This window comes from Aphelocoma coerulescens, chromosome 3 (genome assembly GCF_041296385.1).
Source record: "Aphelocoma coerulescens isolate FSJ_1873_10779 chromosome 3, UR_Acoe_1.0, whole genome shotgun sequence".
Classification (NCBI taxonomy): domain Eukaryota; kingdom Metazoa; phylum Chordata; class Aves; order Passeriformes; family Corvidae; genus Aphelocoma; species Aphelocoma coerulescens.
The window spans coordinates 123,508,012-123,530,367 of NC_091016.1; the positions used below are offsets into that span (position 1 = coordinate 123,508,012).

A 22,356-nucleotide genomic window follows, 5' to 3' on the forward strand; every position below is an offset into this window, starting at 1 on the left:
CTCTATTCTGGCAATGCTGCTGGATTAAACTGCTCTAGAATTGTAGTGTAGCACCTACAGCTCCAGTTTAAATACCTGGATTAAACTGCTCTAGAATTGTAGTGTAACACCTACAGCTCCAGTTTAAATACCTGGATTAAACTGCTCTAGAATTGTAGTGTAGCACCTACAGCTCCAGTTTAAATACCTGGATTAAACTGCTCTAGAATTGTAGTGTAACACCTACAGCTCCAGTTTAAATACCTGGATTAAACTGCTCTAGAATTGTAGTGTAACACCTACAGCTCCAGTTTAAATACCTGGATTAAACTGCTCTAGAATTGTAGTGTAACACCTACAGCTCCAGTTTAAATACCTGGATTGCCTGTAAATGCCCATTCAGGTATCTGTGGATATATATATTTATCCAGACTATCAGTGTCCAAACAGGGATCTTCTCATGCTTTGATGGTGAAGGTTCTGTTTCCCGTGCTTGTAAGGAAGGAATTTGCTTTTGTGTCTGTACAAGCTTCTGATCACTGTGTCAGGTGGTAATTTTATGTCCTCCTACTCTTTTTGGAGGAGGTTTCATTTCCAGCCACTTGAAATGTTTTCGGGGTTTGAGGTGAGGAGGTGGGGGTTGTTCCTGTGCTCTTGTTTGTTTGTTTTCCCATGGAGATTACAACAGAGACAATTTATCTATGAATTGGAGTTTGTGCAAGTGAGTTTATAAGATTAATTGTGGTGTTAGAGGGAGTGAAGTGGCACCTGTTGTATCCTGATGGCAATATGCAAACCACACGACTTTTCTTCACCATTGTCCTCATCATGCATGAGTGCCTGGAGTTTGGAATATTTCCTGGTGATGGTTGATAAGCTATAAAACAGTGTTTGGGCTAGGAACAGGCTTAACCTTGAGATAAGGTGCCAGATGGGTGAAGGATGCAGAGTTAATGTTTCATCTTGTGGGGCAATCGTATTTTAAGAGCTCCTAAGGTGCTACAGCCCTACTCCCCACAGCCAGAGACTCCCAGACATCCAGCGTGGCTGCCACAAAGGAATTTTAGTGCTAATTGCACCTTCCGAGCTCCAAGGGCAGGGGGAGGTTGCCTTGCTGCTCTGGTTTCAGGTTGGCTGCTCCTCCTGAAGATCAGATACACTTGCAATAGCTCTGCCTGGGCTTTTGGGTGCTTGGTGGCAGAGCAAACTCTTGCATTTCATGCCTGTTAACTCCAGTGTTGAACTTCCTCAGAGCTTGCCGGAGTCCCCCACTCTGATTTATTTACTCAGTCCCCACGAGCCACGGGGTGTTTGCAGCAGCAGAGTTGGCTGAGAGAAAGGTCCATGTCCAGATACATGAAGTACCTTCACTAAAGCTGTCTGGGGAACTCTTTCCTTGCAGAAAATGACGCAGCAAAGGATAGAACACCGGTTTTTTATAGCGTTTGGACAACATGGAATTAACGTGAGAGGGCACCTTGCCTGTTCCATGTGCTCATGAGTTTGAGTTGACTTTCCCCTGACAGACCAGCTCTGATATCGTGTCCCCTTCCAGATGCACTCGTACATATTTAATGACCTTTAATCGCTGCAAACTGAAAATTTCATGACTTACATTTGAGCAGTTCATATAACAGAGGGGCTTGAAAGATACCTTCATGTTGGTCGATGTAAAGTACAAGTCAAATTACTGTATTTTAGTCAGAATTTATCATCACTATGTCTCATAACCAGTTCCCTAAAAGTGTTTTTACACTCTTTTTTCCATATAAGCCCTCAGCATTATCATGTAGATGGAAGTTATTTACACATTCACTCATCTCCTCATTTAGTTTTGCCTTTATTTGTGTTGGCTCCTATGTAGCAAAGGGCAAAGAGAAAAGTCACTCTTGGGAAACAAATATTGGCAGGGAAACTTGAGGACTTGTTGTCTTTGAACTGTCTTTCACATTTCTGTTTCAAACAAAAAAACAACAGAAAACCTCAAACAACAGCCTGTCCTTTTTTTTAGTTGGCACTTAATTGATTTGTGTGATAAATAAATACTTTTAAGTTACTTTTTAAATATTTCTCAGTGGTTTTGCCACTCGCTTTTCCAGATCAAGAAAGGTATGAGAAACCAACTTCAATTTCTTCTCCAATACAACTTGACGGCTCAGGCCACAACATTCCAGGTCTAACCTCCAAGGGAATGTTAATCTCCTGAAAATCTACTGGCAATTTAAAATATAAAATTTCTATCGTCTGTCTTTACAGGAGATTATTTGAGCTTTTGTATTTGAGGCCAATTTTGGCTTATGAGCTTAGGAGAGGCACTTTAAACCTTTCACATTTTATTTGTTATACTTCAGTTGGTTTTTCCAGCTTTTGTGAAGCTCTACAGGGCCAGTTGTTCTGGTTCCCAGTAACTCTATATAGAGCTTGAGGCCCATCTCCAAAGGGTCCTGAGGTGTCACTGAAGGTACAGCTGCCCTAAATCTGGTAGTGGGACCAGGAGGAATCTGTTGACAACTTTTATTTGAACTGTGTTGTAACACCAGGCTCATGTCTCTGTTTCAGTGGGATTCAGGATCCAATGGTATTTGAAAAGGCTGGAACACTGTCAGCCTTCATAAACTTAATTTCTTAAATTGAGATCTAGTGGAAAAATTTACATGGAAATCAAAGCTCTTGATTAAGTGGGAAGTGCTTTCCCTTAATTCATAGAATCATGGAATGGTTTGGGTTGCAAGGGACTTTAAAACTCATCCCATTCCATCCCCTGCCATGGGCAGGGACACCTTCCACTAGCCCAGGGTGCTCCAAGCCCCATCCAACCTGGCCTTGGACACTTCCAGGGATCCAGGGGCAGCCACAGCTTCTCTGGGTACCCTGTGCCGGGTCCTCAGTGCCCTCAAATGGAACAATTCCTTTCCAATATCCCATCTACCCCTGTCTTCTGGCAGTGGGAAGCCACTCCCAGTGTCCTGTCCCTCCATCCCTTGTCCCAAGTCCCTCTCCAGCTCTCTTGTAGCACATTTAGGCCCTGGAAGGCTGCTGTCATTTTATACACTCTGAAAAATCAGGGAATGTAAAGAGGCAAGTATGGAGGGTCACATAATTTAAGACAGATCTTTATTTACTCTGGCTGTGGTACTAAAAGGTCTTATGATGCCATGCCCCCCCAGTCATGAATTTAAAACCTTGCAGACCCCCCTTATTTACTGTATCATTGTTCATTTTAAGATTCTTTCAAGCTGCCCTGCAAAAGCCAGCTCTTAGGATCACTTTGTTTGGTTCTGAAATGCAGTGACCCTTAAGTGGGATGGTTTTTGGGGTCGTGGCTGAGGAAGCTGCGGTGTCAGCACGTGGCAGTTCAGGTGTTTTTGTTGTGCCACCCGAGGCAGCCACTAGAGTTGGGTACAACGTTATCAGATCCATGCAAACAGTTCCCTACCTGATCCATAAGCAAAGACACAAATTTCCCAGAGGTGAAAACATCCAGTGTTTCCCAAAATACGTCTCTCCCTTTCCTCCAGGATTCACACACACTCCTTATCTCTGCCCCAAACCTGATTAGTGCATTTTCAAGTGGCACCTTTGCCAGTGTTTCCTAACTCTGTTGTGGAAAATCTGCTGGGGGGAGTTTATTATTATCAGCCACATGACTGCTGTTACAGAGGGATTGGAAATTCCTACCTGTGGTGGGAATGGACCGGTGCCTGCTGAATCCACTGTTCCTTGCAGTGCTAGGCTGCTCCTGGCTTTGCTTTTCCAGCTGTCTCTTGCTTGCTGACTTTTCCACCCTGTTTGAAACACACTGAAATTCTTAGTGAAAAACCCCAAAGTGTATATGGGGAGTAGGAGTGATTTTTACAACACCCACAAGGCTTTTATCAAAGGTGTAGTAGTAATTTGGGATTGACCCAAGTGTGGTTTCAGCTAAGATCTGCATTGAATCCCAGTTTTAGACAAGTCTTGTGAGGAGCTGAAAAATCATGGGAAAGGGGAAGGAGAGTGGCTTCCTTCAACCCCCACCTTCCAGTTTCACAAGTAAAATAAAAACTCATCCAAGGAACTCTCTGTGAGTAGCTTGGACACAACAATTATTCTTACACTCAGCCCAGCTTTGCTTTAACACGTCTACAGCTGTGAAATGTAAATGTGGAGAAGTGACTCAGATACGTGTTACCCTCTTATTATGGATGTCACAGCTCTCTTACTCTGAAGCTGTGAAAGAGATTTTCGTTGCCTGCAATAAATGGTTCTTGATGTTGAGAGTTTGAGTTTTAATTCTTCAAAGAGCAATTAGCTGATTAGTTTCTTATTTGATGAAGCAAATGAGTAGTTGATTGTGTTTTCTTGGTAATTTCCTTTCTTGGAAGGTAGAAGTAGGTTAGCAGTAATAATAGGTGAGATTTTCTTTTTGTTTAAGGTGCAAAGATTGGGATAAATCTCCAAAGTCTGACAGTGAGCCACTTCTGTCATCTTTTAATTTCATCTTTAATTTCTAAATTTCATGCTGCCTGAAAAAAACCACACCTGAATAGTTGAAGAAAATAATACCAAACTTTGACAAGTGAGTCCTTACTATAGGACAAATCAACTGGGATGTTTGGATGTGCATCCTTATGATCTTATCTTGGTGCATCCTAATTTTGCTTGTTGTTCAGGAGCAGCAAGTACCCGTCTCACCTGGGAGACACTGAAACTAGTAAAAGTAAGGGTGGAGTCCTGGTGTGATCATATCCGAAAGAGCAGGCAGATAATTTGACTAGAAGGGCCAACCTGCTTTAATGATATTAAAAACTTAATGAGGTGGAAATGATGATGATGTAAGTTTCAGTAGTGGGTAATATAAGATTCATCTCTCAGTGTACTGGAAGCATTAAAGGATTCAGAAATCTGTCAAGGAATGTAATGGAGCCAGAATTTGAAGAAGGTGAATGATGTGCTGTTCAAACAGGATTTAAAGTGTTTCTTCAGCTGAAAGGAGAGTTGCCATGTGAGCCTTTGGCTAAGGTAACTTGGATAAGCAGCCTTAAGGCTGTCTGGATCCAGACCCAGCTTAGAGGCTCAATATAACTGTTTCTCAGGGGTTTATTTCATGTGACACCATGAACTGCTGGAGCAGTTCATCTCTGCTGGGACAAGGTTTCTCCCAGCTCCTTTCTTCCCTCTGCACAGGTCTCCCCTCCTGTTTGCATGGCCAAGGTTTCACTGGGGATGGAGCTTTCCATAGGGTCTGGATACATCTGTTTTCCACGTTGGGTTTTCTGCTGTTGAAGTAACTTGAGGTGATTTACAGAGGATCTTCTGAGCATGGTAGTGGCAGAAGGTGAGCAACAGGCACAGGAGGGAAGGACTGGGACCTCTCTGCTTGGCAATGGCTGCTAGTTTGGCTCACCACATCTTCCAAAACCGTGCAGCACACCAAGGTGAGGGGTTTTAAAGTTATCTGTGAGAGGTGATAATCAGACAAGGTGTGTTGCACGGGACAAACTAGCTTTGAATCTTTTTTCCTGCAAGGACATTTGACTTTCAGGAAGTCTCTTATCCTGCCTGTGTGCTTTCTTAAGGATATTTCACAAAGAGAGGTTTAATGAACACTGGTAAGTTCACTGGGCAGTCACGGATGCAAAGCCTGTCATGGGTGTTCTCTCTCAAGAGCTGCATTAAAAAACATGATGGAGACCATGCTGCTTGCAGACCTTGTGCTTTGCATGAGGCAGGTAAAACCCATCTTCAGGAGCTGGGAAAAGCAGGTCACTGCAGTACAGTGTTAATCACTAACCAGCCAGACCAAGATAAAGTGCCTTGTCGGATATGGGACATATGAAGAACATGGTTTCATCTAAGCAAGCATGTGTTGCATATTAATGATAGGTAAATTGGCTTTCAGGGTGTGGGGAGAAATTAAAATAAACACTGGCTTCTGGAACTCGTCTGGCTCTTCCTCCTGCAAAAGCACAGTGTAATAACAGAGGAGCGGTTTTGCTCAGGAGGATTTCAGTTTCATGTGACTGCCTGCTTTGGCCAGTGGTCTCAAGCTTTGCATTTCTTTGCTGCGTGTCAGGTAGTGAAAGGCTGTAACATTTCTTTCCAAAAATGCCCGTGGAAGAACCTCCCTCTTACTGTGTCACTTATCAGGAGCAAGAAGTCTGCAAGGTGCTGTGCAATGAAGATCTGTGGTCTCTGTCTGAGAGATTTCCAGTCTGAGTTTATAAGGTGCTGTGAGGTGAAAGAGCAAGTACAGGTGACCGAGGAGGAAAGAGCAGAGATGAAGGAGGATGAGGATTATAATTAACATGATTAGACACGAGCGTATTTGGGTGATTCAGCTGAGGTGCTGTACCCTGTGTGGAGGTTGTTCAGCACAGCCCCTCGTCATCCCGGCGTGGGAGGGTGTGAACAGTGTGTCATGGCCATTGGAATCAGCACTTGGGAGCATTTCCAGGGCCACTGTCACCTTGCAGGGACAAGCTTGTGTCCAGGCCCCGTGTCCTTGGTGTCTGTAGCAGTGACTCTGGGTGCAGGCTGTGTGCTTTATCCCACACCTAACTCTTTTTATCACTGGGTGGATACTTTGGACTGCTGTCAGTGTTATCTGAAGCTTTTTATTTTGCTTTCCCCACCTCTAGGGCCGAGAATTCTCACACACTCCAAATATCCTCATTACTCATAGTCCACATCCCACTGCTTAGCGTCGGTTGGCAGAGCTGGACTTCCCGGGAGCCTGTGGGGGAAGGACAAACCCTTTTCTACATGCTTGCACCTAAATTATTTTTGATGGGACTTGAATTTCTGCGAGCAGGTGCCCCAGGACTGACAGCTGGCACCGTATCACAGCAGTGGCCGGGGAAAATGCGCTGCAGATGGCAGGGCCAGCTTTCCCTTCGAGCCTGTGAGGCATTGAGGGAGCAATAAGAAGAGCTGTCAAAGTGGTACCAAGCCTAAATGGTTCTTTTCCCCCAGAAGAAATTTCATACTGCCCTTGTATATGCTGATTGTCCTTCAGTGAAACCCAAGTGCTTTTTTTTGCTTTGAAAAGAGTGCTTGCTTTAAAGCTGGACAGGATCCATCCCATCAGAATATCCCTAGAAGTGGAATTTGGCAAAAGTCCTGTTTCTATTCTCTAGCTGATGGGTGGCTGTCAGACTGCATGAATAAATTTGGTGTCTGGAGGAAGTAATGGTGTATATAATCCCAGTGCTTTAGGAGCAGCACTTGACACTCTCTCATTTCTTTATAGAGCTTGATCTGCATACAAAATGTGTGGTGGATGTGGATGCAAACAAGGTTATTCTTCGCCCCGTAAACACCAACCTTTCAAAAGGAGATGGCAGGTAAGATTTTTGAATTGGGTAGGTCAGATTGCATAAATGAAATATGAGTCTACCAAGTAGGAAATGTAGGCCTTGATAGAAGGTTTTTCGTTTCAAAAATTATATATATCCTTTCCACAGTGTAATTGCCATCATCCATAAAATAAGGCTGATTTTTACCTCGCTGGGAAGTTGCTTGGAAAACCTTGTACATATTCTTCCTGCTCTCAATAACATGTTAGTGCTTAATGTGTCCATGAACACTCATTTTTTTCTCGTGTGCTGCTATGGGACAGGAGAAATTTAAATCTGCAAAACAATTTGAGCGGGCCACAGTTTGTCATTTTGGAATAAAATTAATTTTCACAGTTGTTTTCTTATAATGGGTCATGGTGTGAAAAGGGGAATGGGAACATTCTGGAGAGATGTAGCTCTAGGAGTTTCTTGACAGTGGGGCATTCCATGCATCAAAAACCCATGGAGAGGCAGCTGAGGGTAGGGACCAGTTTGTGTCGGAACTGGCATTAATCTATTAAATTACTGTGGAACTGAAAAGTCATGCAATAAGTGGTAGAGTTAAGCTTGTGACTATTTCATTTATTGCTTGATGCAAGGGGAGGAAATGAAAAAATACATGCATGAAACAAAATAATGGTGCAGGAAAAGGCAAAACCTGTTGCTGGATGTCTGCAGTCAATCCTCTGCTTCCTGGGGGGGGAAAAGGAAGAGGTCTTAAGGGTAACAGAAAGGAGAAAAATTCGGTTAAACACATTACAAAACAGAGTTTTGTTTAAATTTTTCATGTGCATCTGAGCTGTGTATCAGGGGTCAGTATTCATTAAGTGATCTCTGATAATTTAAACTCCTCAAACCCAAGTGGTAGTAAATGGACAAGCGAAGAGATCATCAGGTGCAATATTTACCTTCCATTGTTAGTAGCTGAAAGATTTATTACAGACGGTGGGACAGGAGCTTTAATAAGTTACTTAAAACCAAACAGGCTGTGTGTGGGGGGGTGTTTTTGTTTGTATCAATATCCTCCTCCTCCTCCAGGAACATGTGCATTGTTCAGCTGCCAAAACCCTATGTTGATTTGAGCCTCGAAAACTGCTAAAAATGGCAGGAAATTGAGATTCTCAGAAGCTGAGTCGACCACAGCTGGATTAAAAATGTAACTCATGGTTTCTCTAAAACATGGCAATGAAATGCATGGTTTCTAGTCCCTAAAATGTGTTTAAAAACGTTCATGGGGCAGCCACACATCATGCAAATCGTGTCCCTTGGCAGGGGAGGGCTGGCTTGGCAGTGGCTTGAAGTCCCAGCCAAGGTGGTGAGCTCAGTGTGAGAATCCAGCGCCTGAGCGAAGAATGCTTCATTTGCATGCTCACAAATACCCACTGCTAATCTAAGCAGGAAGCATAGGAAATTTATATGGGGTGATTTAATAGAAGAGGGGAAAGTGGAGGCCCATTAACTGCACTGAGGGTTTGCCTGCACACGGTGAGACAACAGATCCCAAAAACACAAGTTGGAGCGGTGAGGGTTTGGATCAGGGTCCTTTTGGAACAGGTCACACCCTTGAGAGGCTGCTGCTGAATTGTCTTGGCTTCTGCAGCTCCATCAGAGGAGTCTTAAAAATCAGCTCAAGGAAAAGGTTAGTCTTAGCTGCAGTTTTTCTAAGTCTGGGGGTTAATTTATGCCCAGGTTCTGCTTCCGTTTCCAAATCCACCATCAACTACTTCGCCTTCTGTTACAAAATCAATTCCTTTGGATTTCAGACTTTTCTGGTGTCTCAAGTGAGCTGAAGGAATTCTGGCAAACCTTTTAACTGAACAGGGAAAAGAGAAGTAAATAATACTGTAAATACACAGTTCAGGTGCTTGCAAAGCAGGGCAAGTTTGAAAACCTCCAGAGCTTTGCTGCATTTCTCATTGAGATGCCAGGGCAAATTTAGGAACTGGGAAAAGAATTTTAGAAACAGAACTCTGTGCTGTCACATCCCCACTTGTCGTGACTCAGCCGTGCTCCGGCAGGGAGTGACATTTGGAAAAACAACCCATGACTTTTGGATTTACGCATTTTTTCCCCACTTCCATCCTCTCTGGGAGAAACCAAGCCTGGGAGATTGGGAGATGTAAATAAATCCCTCAACTTGAGGTATGTGGGACCTGACTGTTGGATGTGGCAAACTGTGTCCATGTAATTGCCACTGAAATGTTGTCAGGTGTTCAGAAAAATGTAGCTGTTTGAAATTTGACATTAAAAAATAAGGAATGTTTTGAAAATCTGGGTGATGACTGATGGACCTCACTTTTTCTTGCATCTGCACACTATATTACTTACACATTCCTCTAGAGACTTGAGGATTAATAAGTACATGTAAAACACTTGCTCTTAAAAAAAGTCTCTTTTCACATGGCCGAAAAAAAAGCTGGTATTCTCCTGTTATTCCTTAACCAAGAAATGACCTTTCCTGAGCTGGAGAGAGAGGCAGCAGTTATTTTATTGAGCAATCCTTAATGGTGTTGTGCAGGTTTCAGTAACTTGATCACGTACAAAAGATCAATTTTAAAATCCATGGGATGACCTCCAGGCTGGGCAGGCTTTGCTATTAACCTTGGGCTGTTGGGGGGGTGGGTTTGGTTGAGTGGCGGCTTCTTGTGTTAAAATTAAAATTATACCATGTGGAAATGCTCACCCTTTTCTTTAGCTGCCTTCACAAAATTAATTGTGACAGAGCTTTGAGTTTCTGTCACAAATTTCCCCAAATGACCTCTGTAAATCAAAATCTCCCCTCAAGGATGTGTGAAGCTCCAGGGATTCGCTGTGGATGGATAATACCATTAGCATGACTTGTCCCCTCCTTTGTTTGCCTTCCTGAGCTGTCTGCTCCCTCTGCTCTCTCTGTTGCAAAGGTCAAGGCTGAAGTTTCTTTATCAACTCGGGATTTACTCTGTGCCGCAAAGATTACTCACAGCATTCTTACTCGGTGGCTGGGGCTTGGAAGAGGGTGTGAACTCATTGTAGGTGAAGTGAATAGATAAGTCCTGGGCAACAATTGGAATGTTTATGGGAATTAATTTTTTGGAAAATCTCCAAATTGATTCTAATTATTCCAGGTTCCTTTATAGCCTTTTTTTTTTTTTTTTTCTTTTAACTATCAATTTGCTTGTGGTGTAATTTTACATTTCCCAAGCAAGACTTATTAAAAAGATTTAATTTTTTTTTGACAGGTCAGACAAAGGAGGTTTATGCTGTCTTGCAGACATCACTGTAATTGATGTGTAACTGATGTGAGCTCAGAGATCAGTGGTGTATCAGTCTGGCACAGCCCTGTGAATCAGCAGTGGTGTTTGTAAAGCAAAGCATTCATTAAATCTGCCCAGAAAACCACCTTCGAGCCTTTTTATTATGAGAAAATGCTTAAAAATGAAACAAGTGCTGACTTCACTGTACTTTTGTTGCAGTTTGTGGTTTCTAGCTGCTTTCCCTCTTGTTTTGCAGAACAGAGAGATTCCAAAGACTGGTGCAGGGTAAAAACTTCTTCCAAGGAATGAGTGCAGCTAACTGGAGCTGACAAGTGTGTTAAACCAGGCTGGGTTTTTCCTTTTCAGCTATTGTAATGTCTTTATAATTAGTGCTTTGTAGTAGATAATTCAGTAATTGAGGATCTTTATAAAGATTTGCTTTTAAGGTATCTGTTTCTGGATTTAAACCAGTTTATTTTTCTGTGCCCACACAGACACTTTTTTTGCTCATCCAGTTGTGGCGCTTACACTCAGTTTGGTTGTTTTTAAGGAGATCTGGAAATTGAGAAGGGGGGTGTGTTATTATCTTAGGCTTGAGGATTTTTGTAGCCTTGCAGCAGCTGAGCTCAGTGATTTCTGCTTTGATGAGGAACTCGGTGAAGCCCAAGTATATTTTACATAGGCAAGAATATTTTTAGAGGATTCTTCTGCCATTCCAATTCCTGCTTTCTTTCTGAGACATCTGATAGTCCTAAAGAAGGTTGTAGGGAGATGGGGCTTGGAGCAACCTGGGATGGCGGAAAATGTCCTTGCCCATGGCAGGGGGTTGGAATGGGACAAGCTTTAAGGTCCTTCCAACCCAAACTATGATTCAAGTGGGTAATAAATTGCTGATTTCATGTGGATGATGGACTTCAGGTAGTGGTTGGGTTAAAATAAACAGACCAGTGTGTTAAAACTTTCCTGAGTCTGTCTTTGGACTGAAGTTTCTATCTTCTTACAAAGCTGAAGAAGCTTTTAATCCTTTTGAAGAAATGAAGATTAGGGAAAATTCAGACAGAATCCTGGCAAAGACTTAGGTACTGAAAAAATGCTACCAGAAAAGAAGTACTGGGGTCTCACAGACTAAGCAACATTAGTCCACTCATTTTGAAGGGTTAAGTGCGAAGTGCAGGAATGGTAACAAAACACACGTGACTTTAAATTTGAAAACAAACAGTTTGGCTGCTAAAAACTGTAATAGGGTGTTCTTGCAGGCCCACGCAAGCTCCCTGTGCTCTCTGTTAGCCAGGAATCCCGTGCTGCCGAGGCAGGAGCATGTGGAGAGGCAGGATAAGCTCCTGCTTGGCACAGCCTGAGCAGTTACACAATGTTGGGTCTGCCCAGAGCAAGGTGAAGCCGCCTTTCACCTGCCTGGGGTGTGTGGGTGACTGCTTAGTGTGACTCCAGAACTCCACTTAAAGCTGCTAAAAGCTGGAAATAAGCCATGACTTAGCAGCTCTTGCTGTGGGGGAGTGTTAGAGACCTCCAGCTCCCTGGATCATAATGGGAAATGCTAATTTTAGTGTGAGGTGTGCCTTAGTAGTGAGGTGGCAAAACTGCACATAAATTGATTTCTTGTGCAGAAATTATAGATAAGGGAGTGTGTTCATTGGGGTAATGTACAATGAGTGGAAAAACATTAATTTAAAATTAAAAAATATCTCAGTGATGCAACAAAATATATATATTTCAGTGATCTATACAAGGAATACATGTGGAATGATAAGCAAAAATCCCAGTTAAAGGAAGGCTTGTCAAAAATTGAACACATCATGATCCTGTTTATCTTTGTTCTATATCTTACAATTTTTGCAAACTGACATCCATTTGCATCACTCAGAGAGTCAAGATGCCTAGAGGGGAAATGCTGACAGGATTATATAGGTGTTCCTGCATATGTAGATATGTATGAACTGGAAAAGCTGACTGGTAGGAGTAACCAGGAAAAATTTGACTTTTAAAAAATAACTCGTGGCAGCAGGAGCGCGTCGGGGTGCAGACTTCACTTCCACCCTAGGAGAGGACATGCTTGATCAGAAAAGGAGGCAAATAGATGAAGGCATTGCTATTTATGGAACTAATCTGCAGAGCTCCATGCTCCCACGAAAACAGGCAATTACTAGTAGATAGTCATGGAAAAATGCCCACATTTTCTTGAAAATCACCCAGGATCCTGCCTGATGTTAGGCAAGAACCACTTGGAGAGCTGTCTCATCTCAGGCATCTGTGTCCCCAGCTGTTCCTGCATTTGACTGAGGAGTCTCAGCTGTTGGACACCACCAGAAATGGAATATTGGGCTCGCTGAACCATTTGCATGCTGTGGTACGGTTGCTATTTGACAGCAAAGCAATTTAGAGGGAGAAATATTATTGTCTTTGAAGATGGGTGAAAGCTAATTGCTGTGCCTTTGCTTCTCCACATCTTTCCTGGCATTGTATTAATTCCGTATAAACTGCTTGGGGTGGGGAAAATTCAGATTAGGATGTGTGGAAGGGACGCAGAGTTGCACTGAGCAGGAATGGCTCCCGTGACTGAGTGGTCACGCTGGTGCACAAAACTCTGAGAATGAAACTTCTGGGTTAGATGTTAGTTCAGCACAGATTTGTGTGTGCAATGTTTTCATGTTCCAGGAAGTTGGAGGGGGGCAGGGAGTGTGTGTGTGTTTTCCCGAGGCCGAGAGCTGACATCCAGAAGAAAGGGAAGTCTACCCCTCTCGACATCCAAGCTGGTGTTTTGTGGGCACAGAACAGCTCACAGGAAGTTCATGTTTGCAAAAAACAGCACCATGAGATTTTTCTGCACTGCCAGCTTGGCCTCTGTTGCATCCCTGCTCAACTCTTTACTTCAAGCATGAGCTTGTTCTGTAAAATTATGATTGTTTCTGCTGGGTTTTATTGGTCAGGTTACTGAACAGCCTAAAGAAGTTAGAAGAGAAGGGATACGCCTAATTTTAAATTGACAGAGCAATTTAAATGAGTGAATGAAATAATGGTGAAAACATTGCTTTTTCAGTCTGTTATCAGAGCTTATTTTGTAGGAAGTGGTCTTAAATCTATATTATGGAGGTGAACTTATGCTGGGGGAGGTTTAGGTTGGATATTAGAAGCAGTTTCTTCACTGGGATGGTTTCACGCATTGGAAGGGGCTGCCCAGAGAGGTGGTGGAGTTCCCATCCCTGGAGGGACTTAGAGCTGTGTGGATGTGGCACTTGGGGACATGGGACAGTGCTGGGGAAATGATTGGACTTGATGGTCTTAGAGGGCTTTTCCAACTTTTCAATTCCATGTGTATTAAGGCTAGACTGCATCCAGCTCCCAGTCATCTGTTTTTCTCAAAATTGTCTTCTCATATAAAAATTATATGACTAAATACTTCTGATGAGTTTCTGCAGTACCTAGAAATCATTTTGTTCAGAGTGTCCTGTGGACAGCAGGACTGGCACACAGGACTCTGCCACTGCACTTCCTGAGGCTTTGGCTGCACAAGGGGGAAATTAATTTGCCTGAGGAGGTGAAGGCTCACCATCTAAAATCCTTATCTCATGTAAAATTGAGAAGTGGGAATTCTGCCAGGAGAGAACGGGGTTGCTGAGCTTCCAAGTTGTGCTTTTGAGGAGGTGTTTGCTCCAACTCACGTGCTTTGACTGAAGTAAAGGTGAAAATCCGAGAGAGAAACCCGCCACTAATTTTTGTGATGGATCAAAAAAGTAAACAGAAATTTTGAACTGTGCTTGTGTGTGTCAATGTGCTTAAAACAGACCTGTAACCTATTTTGTATTGCTTAAGAAAATAAATGGTGAGACTTTGTGCTAGTGATTTCTTTTATAGCTGATTCCCTTCCCACCAGCTGGGTCACACCTATTTACTTCTACCTTTTTTTATGGCAAACATAGTCATAGCTAATTAAGATTATCTGTTGTTTATAAGCTCTGTGCCCAGGTGGCAAGTGAAAACTGCTTTAACATGAGGCACATCCTCTTGGCACGAGAACTTTGTGGCCATGTCACTACTGGAATCATCCTTGGCCCCCTCATATTCCTTGGATGAACATCAAAGAGGCCTTTTTTGATCTTGCTGCTCATTTGACCAAGTTGGTAATAACCTGCTGCATTTGAGGGGAAGAGCAAATAGATAAAGAATAAATTTGTTTCATGTCATGTGATCTGAAGTACAACCCTCAGCTTGTGCTTTATTGATTCTTAATCTCTGGTGCTTTTTTTCTCTTTAAACCCCAAAACATGTGTGATGTACCTGAATTCTTCACTAAGTTGAAGGTTTTTGACTGCAATCTAGCAGCAAGTTCTGGAGTACCCTTGGCATTACTGACCTGCTTGCAGACAGCATTTGGAGGTTGGTGGTGATAATTGCTCAGCATCCAGTCCTTCAGGAAAACCCCTCTGGAGCCAGCAAAGGCTTTTGACTGGGATTTCTCCAAGGAGTTGACTCCTGCTGCAAACAGAAAGTTATCTGCCATCCCTTCCCACAGTGGTACCAGCAGTAGGGGCCAGTTCCCAGAGCTGGGTTGTTTTCTGAGAAAAACCTCAACACAACCACAAAACAAAACCAAAACCCCTCTTGGTGCCACGTTGAAGCTATTAGAAATGAGTGTGTTTAATATTTGAGTGGAATGTAGCTTTTATTGAGCCATTTATGGCTGTTTTGAGGGAACTGTCTCAACAGTTTTGCTTTTCAAGCCCGTCTGAATCTGAAGCTCTCAATATCAGATCGTTGAGCTTCAAGGAGCCTGTGAAGTGTTAGTTGTTTTCTTGACTTCTTAAATCTACAAGCTAAACCAGACAAATTAATTTGCTTTAAGAGGACACACTCTGTCTCTCTCTCCCTCCCTCCCTCTCTCTCCATGTATATATATATATATATATCTATATATATATATCTCACTGTTTTTGTGCCCAGCCAGTTTTATTTTGGGGATGTTTAAGATTAATTCCAAAATCCTGATCTCAGATTAATATGATAATGAGATCAGAAAAAGATGTAAGAGAGGATATTTCCCACCCTCCAACACGATTGATTAGTAATAACCGGGATAACCTTGTGCTGTACAACTCTTACAATCAAAATGACTGGAACAGAGAGTGGATAGATGTGTTCCCTAAGATAATTTGAAATAAGATAATCTGAATGTTTAGGGTTGAGCTTCTTTGGCAGGACAGGGTTTGATGCTCTCCTGAGAAGGTGGATAAATACTTCATATTATCAGTGATTGTATGGTCATCTGGAACATACAGGCAGATAATATCACATACAGTCTTTTAATTTCCTTAGGTTTTGGAAAATGGAATATAAAAACTGTCAGGGTTTGTTTCCTAAATTATTTCTGAGTTTATCATGAAAAGTGAAGGAAAGGAGAAACCTCTTCGTGTCTTAGAGTCATTGTCCTGAGGACATCTGAACAAGCTTTGAGAGTGCATCAGTTTGAGGTAATTTGTCTTTTGTTGTTGTGGTGGTGGTAATTTTAGGATGGCACTGTTGCACCTTATGCTACCTTAAACTTATGGGGCTTATTTTGATTTTGTTACCAGCTCTGTAAAGTCTGAAATAAAACTACTGAATGCAGAGGACTTTGTTTCTGTGTGTGTTTCTTACAGTAAAATGGGAAAATTGCACTTGCAGTAACACCTCAAGATTTGCTTCAATATTTGATATTCTTCTACCTATTTGAATGTCAGTAGATGGGGAAAAACGTTCTTACAGGCCTGTTTGTTCTCCTCCTCCTGTGAGGAGAAATCAGCAATCAGCATCTTGTAGGTATTTCTGCTTTTTGTTTTCCATGAGCTCGGTCTGCAGGAATGCAGCATCTGCTGCTCTTGCATGGGCAGCACCCTTCCCTCCACTGGGAATGCTTTTCCTTCCTGGAAAGAAGCTCTGGAAGTATGGCTGTTTATGGCCTCCTCCTAAAAGGAGCACTAAGTTTTCTGTTGTTGCAGTTTTAGAAGAACCAAACTACCTTCCCTTGGTTGTAATTTGTGTGAAAATAAGTTGTGTCTTTATCCATTCATTTTGTGTGGAGCAGGACAAATTCTGGGGATATAAATCTGGCTTCCTGTGCGCTGCTGTGGGATGAGTGTTGCATTCACTGCTCTGGGAGCATGTGAAAATAACATTTTAATTAGTGCTCGAAAGTTCATGGCAGCCTTGATAAGCATAAGGTTTGATAAGCATATACTATCTTACAAAACTAATTATCCAATTGGAGCTCCTTTGAGGAGAGAGGCAGTCAGGATAATAGGGATTTTTTGGCTAAAGGAAGAGAGCTGGGCATGAAGGATATCATGAGAGGAAGGATGGACTTCTCTAAGAGCAGTGGCTGCATGAGGGGATTTAAGTTTTGCCTCAGCTCTACCATATGCTCCTTATCTGACTGTGGACTGCAGATTCCTCCTTTCCATTTCAAGCCTCTAAAATAAATCTAGCATTTTTCCCATTTTTTTGGTTGCTATCTAGTCCAAGAAGCATTTTACTGTGTGGGAGGGTGGCTTTTTATTGTTTGAGTTGGGTGGGTTTTGGTTTGTTCTTCTTGTTATTGTTGTCATCTTGGGGTTTTTGTGTTTGGGGATTTTTTGGTCTTTTTTTTCCCCAGCAAGAAGCTTCCTGTGCTGGTGTATAATTAATTAGGTCACATCACTCAGTGGGGCCAGAACTCTGAGCCCTCATATTGTGGTAGTGACGTAAGGAAACCCTATATCTTAATGTGTATTGTCTGAGGTTCTTAGGCTCGTCCACTTACTTGAATCCTCAGCCTTCTGGAAAGCACAATACCATTTTCTGCCTTTCTCCTCAGGGTTTGTAGCCTCCTGCCAGCATTTTGTTCTGTCCCTCAGCAGTCGAAGCCTTACTGTGCTGATCAGATAAATGAAGTGAAGGAGCAGGATATCCACTCAGCTTTATCTGGGTAGCCCTGCAGAGATGAGCTCTTCCAGCTCTCTGGATTTTTTAAAGCATTGCTTGCATACATTTATGATCTGAATTTTATCTGTACTTGGGAGAAAATATAATCACTCAAAAAATATTATCTAATATGAATCTGATCAAAATGTAGCTCTGACCAAACTGCCAGAATGCAGGATTAGATTGGAAATTGGGAAGAAATTCTTCCCTGTGAGGGTGGGGAGGCCCTGGCACAGGGCTGTGGCTGCCCCTGGATCCCTGGAAGTGTCCAAGGCCAGGCTGGATGGGGCTTGGAGCAACCTGGGATAGTGGAAGGTGTTCCTGGCCATGGCAGGGGGGTGGAACTGGATGAGCTTTAAGGTCCCTTCCCATCCAAACCATTCTGGAATTCTATGGCATTGACTTTATCCATTGTTTTATTCTTCTGTCAAACCTTTTCGTGGTTTGAAGACTCTTCTCCCTACTCCTCTGAGCTCTTGGAATTGTATTTGTCATCAGCCAACTTCTGTGTTGGAGTGTATGTATGTCACAGCCCATATATTTCTGATTCCTTCCCAAAAATGCACCTAAAGATAATATCTTTGCAGAGTTTGCAGCCGTGGCACCGCGGAAAGGGAGAATTACAATGTGCTCAGCAGAAACTTTAGAGGTGTGAAGAAAAAAAAAGGCAGAAAGACAAAGAAAAACCATATGCAGATTTTGTGGCAGAGAAGAGAGAAATAGGGATGGTTCTGAGAGGAAGCAATTATCTGGTTGCTGAAACCACATTTGCAGCAGCTGGAGCTTACATGCATCTCTACTGCCTACAAGTTTTCTTACTTAAACACCTGCCCTAAGCAGCAAAGAGGTTGTGAAGCAACTTCATACTGAAACCTCCCACCCATGCTCTGCTCCCGCCTGTGCAAATCCTCTCTGCAGAGTTGGCACACGTGGTTTTATCGCTCCCTGTCACCACTGAGGTATCTTCCTGTGCTGCTAAGAGTTTAATTGAATTGCAGGAGGAGCACTGGCAAGTCTTTCACAGTGTTCCCAGTGCAGGAATTACGTGGGATTAGTAGAACTATGGCAGGTTCACACTGCACAGGAGTGCAGGTGGTGCAGAGTAAGCTCAGTTCTGTGTGCTAAGGAGTTACTGCAGCATGTGGACATAGGGTGGGAATTGGGCATAGTCCTCCATGACCTGATTTCTGGTGATAATGAAGAATCTCGTGGTTAAATGGTGAGGTGTTTTACTTGTGAAGGTGGCACAAGGTGGAACTGGTAGAGCTCTCTGAGAGTGTGTGATGTATATCCTGGTGTATCTTGTATATCCTGGTACAGCTTTGTGTGAAATTATGTCAGTCTTTGGAATCACAGAATGGTTTGAGTTGGAAGGGACCTTAAAGACCATCTCATTCCAACCCCTGCCATGGCCAGGGACACCTTCCACTATTCCAGGTTGCTCCAAGCCCTGTCCAGCCTGGCCTTGGACACTTCCAGGGATCCATGGGCAGCCACAGCTCCTCTGGGCAACCTGTGGCCAGGGCCTCACCACCCTCACAGCCAGGAATTCCTTCCCAATATCCCATTCCAATCTCCCCTTTTCCAGTTTGAAGCCATTCCCCCTTGTTCTGTCCCTCCATCCCTTGTCCCAAGTCCCTCTCCAGCTCTCCTGGAGCCCCTTTAGGCACTGGAAGGAACTCTTGGGTCTCCCTGGGTCCTTCTCTTCTCCAGGTGAACACCCCCAGCTCTCCCAGCCTGGCTCCAGAGCAGAGGGGCTCCAGCCCTGGGAGCATCTCCATGGCCTCCTCTGGTTTCACTCCAACAGCTCCACGTCTTTCCTGTGCTGGGTTCCCAGGGCTGGATACAGTGTCCCAGGTGGGATCTCACCTGAACAGGGCAGAGGGAGAATCCCCCCCTCCCCTGCTGCCCACGCTGTGGGATGAGCCCAGGGCAGTGTTGGCTTTCTGGGCTGAGATTGTTGAGCACTCTGTAATCAAACATTTCCTCATACCTTTGTTTTCCTTGTCCTCCAGTCCCTGTTCAGGTTTCTCAGGTGACATTTTCCCAGGTCAGGTCATGCCAACAACCCCTTTCCAGAGGCCGTGGCTGAGATTCCATGTACTCTGTGACAGCTCTTTTGCTGAGCAAGGAGATCACCTGGCTGCCTCCAGGTGATCCTTGGAGATCTGAGAAGCAGAGGAGTCCTGGAATAATTTGGAATTGCTGTTGGAGTGATGGTAGGCTTACACATGGCTGTCTTAAACACAGGGCTGTGCCTATGGAGTCACAGGCTGGAAGGGACCTCTGGAGGTATCTGCTCCATCCCTCCCTCCTCAGGCAGGGTCTCCTGGAGCTGTTTACCCAGGATGATGCCCAGATATTTTTTTAATATCTCCAGATAGAATTTCTGTAGCTCTCTGTGCATTAATAAAACTGTAAGTTGTTTGTGTGCTGCTGAAGAGTGACCTGATTCCGAGTGGAATTTGGATTACACCTGCCTTGCTGAGATGTGGGAACTAAGCTGGCAGAACTCAGTATAAATACCAGCTGTCACTGGATAATCATGTCCATAATTAATATGTTTGAAAGTGAGAGACAAGTTCATTTTCAAGGCAGTAGTGATGTCAGCAGTTAATTGTAGCTTCATTTGCGAGGGGTTGTTGGCAAGGCATAAGTCTGTGCCTTTTGGTAAATTATATTTAGCAGAACATCCATCCAGAAACTATAAAAATTAATCACAATTATTTAATGTTTGTCTTGAATAGTTATCTTCTAAATGAAAACTTAGTTTATGTCTCATGTTGAAGTGGTACCCAAAGAAATTCCAATTCAAGCAGGGCTGAGTGTTTCTTGTGTTTTAACTGTTGACTGCTTTGGCTTGTGTGGACACAACCTCTGCAGGATGTCCTCTGTCCTGAAAATTCAAGGATTTAAAAAATTATTTTGTCTCTCCTTCAGTCATTTGTCATTTGGGGAGGATCTTACCTGAGCTTTTGGATTAGTTCTGGGAGGTTCTTCAGCACATCAGTGATGATAACCTTTAGCAAAATTTGCCACTCACGCTCCAGGTTACCATGGCTTTTGAAACAGCATTTTTTCCTTACATTTTGAACATTAACTACTTGGATCCTTGAACCTTGACAATGGCAGATGTTGGTGAAGTGTTTTTTAAGTTTTCTAGAAGGAAAAAGCTTGGATAGGAGAAGGGATAATTTGAACAGATTCATTCAGACACTGCAGGTGAGGTAGAAAGATGAGTGTTCAGGAGTTCATGAGTTCTGGTCATGCCCAGACTTGCTGCAAATTTTGGCAGATATAATTCCAAAGACTTCAGTGGCACTAACAAGTTCTAAAACTGTTGCCAAGTTGCATAAAAGTCATTAAGCCTTGTTTATTGTCAGGGTTAATGCTTAGAAAGAGCTTGATTCCTTCGGGAAAAGTATTGAAATCCATCCTTGCAGAAAAGTGAAGTTTATTTTTATCACCAAAGAAAGTAACTTGACAACTTAGTCTCTCCTGGCATCTTGAGGCCAACAAGAAACTAATTAGAGCATAATTGTGGTTTCTCCTGCTGTTGTCCCATCTGTGTACAGTGGTTTATGAGATATTATAAACATGGATGAAATGGCCATAAGTTAAAAATCTTTGCTGTTTTGCAAATGATTGTGCTTGGAATTGTGACTGGAGTTTTGGAGCAAGTTTTTAATCTGCATTTGCAGGGGATCATAATGAAAAATAATGAGTTTATAGTCAGACTTGAAAATCTATTTATGGGAACTCAAAAAGGAGGAAAAATCTTACGCTGAAATGGTTACTAAATTTTTAATTGTGATTTGAAGGATGTCATTTGAAGACCTTTTAAAACCTATTTATAAATCAGATTCTTTTAGAATACAGTACCAAAGGCAGTATGGAAAATAAGTAATAATGGCAGGAGTACAGTATAAGATTTTTGTTCTCCCTTAAAAGGAGATATCCAGTTTATTATTTGAATTCCAAGTCACTGGAGCCTGTTCTTATGTGAGTCTCTTCCCACTGATGCTTTATAGGGAATCTTTTTCATTGCTAAACCAACTGAATGTACTCAAATTATGGCTTCTCCTGCACGGCTCACTTGTAGCCTTTTTCTATTATTTAATGCTAAAAAAAAAAAAAAGAAAATTTAAAATATCATACCAATGGTGCATCTGAAAGAGAGTTTCCTCTGTGTCTGCATCCTTGTTTCAGGTTTTTGAGTGGTAGATGGGAAGGGACCCCCAAAATGGCCTTGAAAACTCCCTGCAGAGTGACCTCACCCTGTTGCCCTGATGGTGTCTCCTCCCAGGCAGGGCACAGTGCCTGAGGTGAAGCAAACTTGTCCAACGAGAGAATTATCTGTTGCTTCAGGATTTGTGCAGAAGACCTGTAGTGATCACAAAGGATAAAGAGCAACCCATTGGAAGTGATTTCTGTGCTTTCGAGCTGATGCTTGTTCGGGAGGTGCCTCTTTTTCCCCTTCCCACTCGTCTCTCTTCCCTTTCATCCATCGTGTTTGTGATGTACAAACATGAATAAGCAAACTGTTGGCTTGATCTGAGTGGAATATATTGAATTATAGAATGGTTTGGGTGGGAAGGGACCTTAAAACTCATCCCTTTCCAACCCTGACACCTTCCGCTCTCCCAGGTTGCTCCAAGCCCAATCCAGCCTGGCCTTGGACACTTCCAGGGATCCAGGGGCAGCCACAGCTTCTCTGGGCATCCTGTGCCAGTGTTTTACCAATTTTGAAGTATTTTGGGGAGCACAGTTCTCATTCCTGTCTGGTAGATCAGTTTGCTGCCCCGGAAGCAGAGTTAGATGGATGGCTGAGTTTTTGGGTTACAGTCAGGTGTTAAATGCTGCAGAGTAGTTGT

General features: G+C 43.0%; 1 protein-coding gene across 3 annotated transcripts in view; it reads left to right on the forward strand.

Annotated features, from left to right (window-relative positions):
- The window catches only part of KIF13B (kinesin family member 13B), a 120,446-nt gene that overhangs the window by 3,563 nt on the left and 94,527 nt on the right, over positions 1-22,356 (forward strand). For all 3 annotated transcript variants that reach the window (XM_069011851.1, XM_069011853.1, XM_069011852.1), the window contains exon 2: positions 7,211-7,304. In XM_069011851.1, the coding sequence (XP_068867952.1) occupies positions 7,211-7,304 (94 nt within the window). The remainder of the gene's footprint in view (positions 1-7,210; positions 7,305-22,356) is intronic.